The sequence below is a fragment of the Babylonia areolata genome, chromosome 4, assembly GCF_041734735.1.
Source record: "Babylonia areolata isolate BAREFJ2019XMU chromosome 4, ASM4173473v1, whole genome shotgun sequence".
NCBI lineage: Eukaryota > Metazoa > Mollusca > Gastropoda > Neogastropoda > Buccinidae > Babylonia > Babylonia areolata.
Genome location: NC_134879.1, coordinates 45868658 through 45873657, shown reverse-complemented (window position 1 = coordinate 45873657; position 5000 = coordinate 45868658). Strand labels below are relative to the sequence as shown.

At 43.8% G+C, this 5000-nt stretch overlaps 1 protein-coding gene across 1 annotated transcript in view; it reads left to right on the top strand.

The window, feature by feature from the left end:
* Nucleotides 1–5000, top strand: part of LOC143281468 (protocadherin-16-like) — a 120821-nt gene that overhangs the window by 33679 nt on the left and 82142 nt on the right. Inside the window, exons 17-18 of the mRNA XM_076586679.1 lie at nt 1677–1841; nt 4780–4950. Of these exons, the coding sequence (XP_076442794.1) occupies nt 1677–1841; nt 4780–4950 (336 nt within the window). The remainder of the gene's footprint in view (nt 1–1676; nt 1842–4779; nt 4951–5000) is intronic.

Here is a 5000-nt window from a genome sequence, read left to right as displayed (position 1 = left end):
CTTGAAGAAGATGGGAAACAGTGTTTATATGATTCGTTGTCTAAACAGGATGGGAAACGATGTCCGTTGTGTGGGCAGAATATGGGAAGCAATGTATGTTTCGTTGTCTGAAGAGGATGGTCGGGGTGGTTCCATGACATTTCAGCGCCAACATTTCAGCGCCGTACATTTAAGCGCCGTACATTTCAGCGCCGTGCATTTCAGCGCCGTACATTTCAGCGCCGTGCATTTCAGCGCCGTACATTTCAGCGCCAAAGCATGAGAGAGAGAGAGGGGGGGGGGGGGGAACTAGCTAAATACATAAACACACACACACACGCACACATACACACACACACACAGGAATATAACCAACACTCACTTCGTCTTTCTTGAGTTCTTTCTGTTAATTGAACTTTGAGTTCTTTTTTAATTGAACTTTAAAGATAAAATCACATGAAAAATTAAAATCACATTTTTTAATTGAACTTTAAAGATAAAATCACATGAAAAATTAAAATCACTGAATATCACTGAATATGCATCGTTTGGTGCCTCTCCTAAAACATGAATGCAAAAGCAATGCCCTCCATCGTGTCCATGAGAGAACGATCCCCTGCGTTGTACTGCAAGATGATGGTTTTGACACGTTTTTGTAGGTCTTTGTACTTTCGGCGCTTCGGGGCAGGTGCCTGACCTCCCATAAGACGCATGACGTCAGCTTGAATCATGGCTTGCTCTTTTTTGAGGACTGCAATGAGCTTCCACAAATCTGGGGAGTACGCATCCGCTGAAATGTACGATTTGTAACTCACAACTCTCTCTCTCTCTCTCTCTCATACCGTTTGGCGCTGAAATGTACTCACAACTCTCTCTCTCTCTCTCTCTCTCTCTCTCTCTCTCTCTCTCTCTCATACCGTTTGGCGCTGAAATGTACTCACAACTCTCTCTCTCTCTCTCTCTCTCTCTCTCATACCGTTTGGCGCTGAAATGTACGGCGCTGAATTGTGCGGCGCTGAACTGTACGGCGCTGAAATGTATGGCGCTGAAATGTACGGCGCTGAAATGTTGGCGCTGAAATGACGTGTTACCGGTCGGGGTAGTAGCCTGCTTTGATCACGCCCAATGGCGTGTGTACCAACGTGAACTAGAACCTAGGAGAAGCTGAGAGAAGACAACAATGAGCAACTTTAATGTCATCAGCAGTTAACATGCCGTTTCATATGGGGATACACGGCATGTATGAAATGAGGAGAGAGAGAGAGAGAGAGAGAGAGAGAGAGAGAGAGACGCTTTGATTTTTTAATGCAATAGGTCATGAGATCCTCATGACACGGATGAATACGTGAACATACTTTCATTGCCTGAGAAAACAGTGGAAAAGAGAGAGAGAGAGAGAGAGAGAGAGAGAGAGAGAGAGAGGGGGGGGGGTGCAGGGGGGTTGACGCTTTGACAATTTAATGTTATAAGCCATGAGGTCCTTATGACATGGGTGAATGCGTCATCATACATACTTTCATTGCATAACAAAACGTTAGAAGAGAGAGAGAGAGAGAGAGAGAGAGAGAGGCAGACAGACCGCCAGACGGAGCATGTGTCTGCATTGTGATCCTGATATGTGGATATGTGTGTGTGTGTGTGTGTGTGTGTGTGTGTGTGTGTGTGTGTGTGTGTGTGTGTGTGTGTGTGTGTTGCAGGACAATGTGTACAACTACTGCTCCGCCCAGCTGGTGGGCACAGAGGCTGTGGACTTTGAACTGACCCCTTCACTGAACCTGACCGTGACGGCAGTGGACGACAACTTTCACCACGTGGACAAAGAGTTCACGCTGACCGTCATTGACCAGAATGACCCGCCCACCGTACGTTTCCGGGCGGGGGTGCATGTCATGCGATCCTGGCAGCGCGGATTTTGTACAGTGTTTCATAATAGGACCATTACGTGTTCCATACTAGGAATTCCTGACCGGACTAAAAATCTAGCGTGGCCAGGGAAGGCGGAAGAAGATATTAGGAATAATGCAGGCACCCACTACCATGCTTGCTCTTCCAGAAAAAATAGATAAATTCTGCACCAGTTCTGCCTACTACCTTGTTTTTAAGTGACTGGGCTGTATTACTGTAATATTCGTCTAGAAATGTTTGCAAAATGCACAGAATGATCATGTCAGAACAAACAAAGAAAACTGTTAGCACGATAAGAATTTTGAAGTTTTACTTTCCGCTTCACAGTTGTAACGGCGATCGCCATCTCGGATACCGACAAATGGTCACTGGAGGTATCTCTTGTCAACTCTACTGGGTTTTCGAAACTTCCTTCCTTTACATTGTTTGAGCGGTGTTTCATAAAAGCACTGTTTCATTTTTGGTGCTTCTCCCCCATAGCGTAAAGAATTTCCCAAAGTCAGGTCTACGTTAATTCCATAGGCGTGGAGTGGAGTGGAATGGAGCGCGATTTTGTTTAATGTCCCGTCACACATAGTGGTGTGTAAATGGTTTTTTGACTCACTTGTGTAAATAAAGTGAGTCTATGTTTTAACCCGGTGTTCGGTTCTCTCTCTCTCTCTCTCTCTCTCTCTCTCTCTCTCTATCTGTGTGTGTGTGTGTGTGTGTGTGTGTGTGTGTGTGTGTGTCCGTGGTAAACTTTAACATTGACATTTTCTCTGCAAATACTTTGTCAGTTGACACCAAATCAGGCATAAAAATAGGAAAAATTCAGTTCTTTCCAGTCATCTTGTTTAAAACAATATTGTACCTATGGGATGGGCACAAAAAAAGAAAGAAAAAAGGAAGCCTAATTATATGCAAACTGCATTTACTGTTATATGTATATTTTTGTATTCTCTAAACCTGGCACTTTGATCTGATATTCGGACCCAACAACAAGAGCAGTCATTATTATCATTTTTTGTTCAAACAGGAACTTCTTTTGCTAAGCATGGAAGTTTTATTTATTTTGCAAACGTTTTGGTGCAGATAGTAAAAAAGGGAAATTACTCTGTAATTAATGCTAGGGGACTTAATTTGCTTTAAACTGATCTTTCTCATCTTAAACATTACATTTTGAAATTATACTCAATACATAAAAAGCTTGGATTTAAAAAAAAAAAGTGTATCACAAGTGAGTCTTGAAGGCCTTGCCTCTCTTGTTTTTTTAAGTACTGATTTTTCAAAATTGAACGTTATCGTCTAAAAGGAAGGAGAAGGGGGCTGGGGGTCGGGGTTAAATGTTGAGTTGGGGGGAGCGGGGGGGGTGTGGAACCGGGCAGGAGGAGGGTGGAATGATTCCATAGGATGAGGATTTTTTTTTTCAGCCCCATCATCTGCACCGTTTCAGTGGCATTACTCCCATGCCGCTCATTTACATTCCCCCATACACGGCCACACCCGAGTTCGTCCGTCACAGTTCTAGCGTCGGCAGTAGACTGAGGAATATTCATAACGTTATGCGAACCTTTCGCTGCCAGGGTCGCTAGCAGCCTAATCCTATCCCATTTCGTTTTTGTTTGGTTGGCGTTCGTTTTGTTTTCTTTCTAATTTCCAATAAAGGTTAGGGTGGGGAAACATGTCAGGTGTGTAATTATTGTCTGGTGTCTGTTGAAACATGCAATGGCATTGCTTTGGTTATCTTGCACCGTCACGTGGTGTGTGTCCTTATCTGTGTATATATGATTTGATTCTTAACTGATTCGTATCGGTATAATTGTCATTGTGGTTGTTATCGTCTTAAAACTAATAGGCATAAATGTAGTAAAGAGCCGAGGGATGTTGAATATATGCTGGATAAATAATCGTCATCTTTTTCATCTTTATTGTCGTCATCTTTATCACCATCATCATCACCATTAATATCAACATTACTACCAGAATCAGAATGACTGTCATCATCATTATTAATGTTGAAAATCTTGTCTGATCGGTAAACAAAAATTCACACATGCAAAGAGAAAAAAAAATCGGTGGCGCCGATAAACCGATGATCTATTCTCGAGAAAGGCATCTCTAATATCACACAGAAAATATGCTGTAATCGAAAAGCGTAACACGACCAGGTAGTTGCATGTAACATACTCACCACTTACCGTATTCCACGGTCAGTAGAGACAATGAGTGATTGTATAATTTGGCATACGTTGTTGTTGATGTTCCTTCGCAAGGGAAGATGGGCAAGACCCACTGAATGGGTCCGTAGCTGACTAAGTCCAGTGGTCTGAGTTTTCTGTACTTGTCATATGTAGGCACAATGTAATGTCAACATGTGATTGAAAAGTAACACTACCACACCAATAACATTTTTTATCAGCAGCTAGCTGCATTGACACTACGTGGAGTGATGGCCTAGAGGTAACGTGTCCGCCTAGAAATCGAGAGAATCTGAGCGCGTTGGTTCGAATCACTGCTCAGCCGCCGATATTTTCTCCGCCTCCACTAGACCTTGAGTGGTGGCCTGGACGCTAGTAATTCGGATGAGACAATAAACCGAGGTCCCGTGTGCATATGCACTTAGCGCACGCAAAAGAACCCACGGCAACAAAAGGGTTGTTCCTGGCAAAATTCTGTAGAAAATTCCACTTCGATAGGAAAAACAATTAAAACTGCACGCAGGAAAAAATACCAATAAAAGGGGTGGCACTGTAGTGTAGCGACGTGCTGTCCCTGGGGAGAGCAGCCCGAATTTCACACAGAGAAATCTGTAATGACAATAAGAGAAATACAATACAATACAATACAATCTTACAGACACATTAGTGCTTTGTATTTTGGCATATCTCAGCTCAGTAACGTTTCTCTTACCCACAGGACATAGAAGTGAACAGGAAGAAGGGCAGCGAAATCACCGTGCAAGAGAACCACCCCGATACCCGGGTGGGAGATATCGTGGTGGTGGACGAGGACCAAGGCGACAGCCACGCCATCTTCCTGTCCGGCTCGGCCTCATCCCACTTCCGGGTGGAGCAAGGGCAGCTGTTCGTAAGTCTGACGGCGCGGAGTGTTGGGGTAGTTGTGTGGGGGGGAGTTGG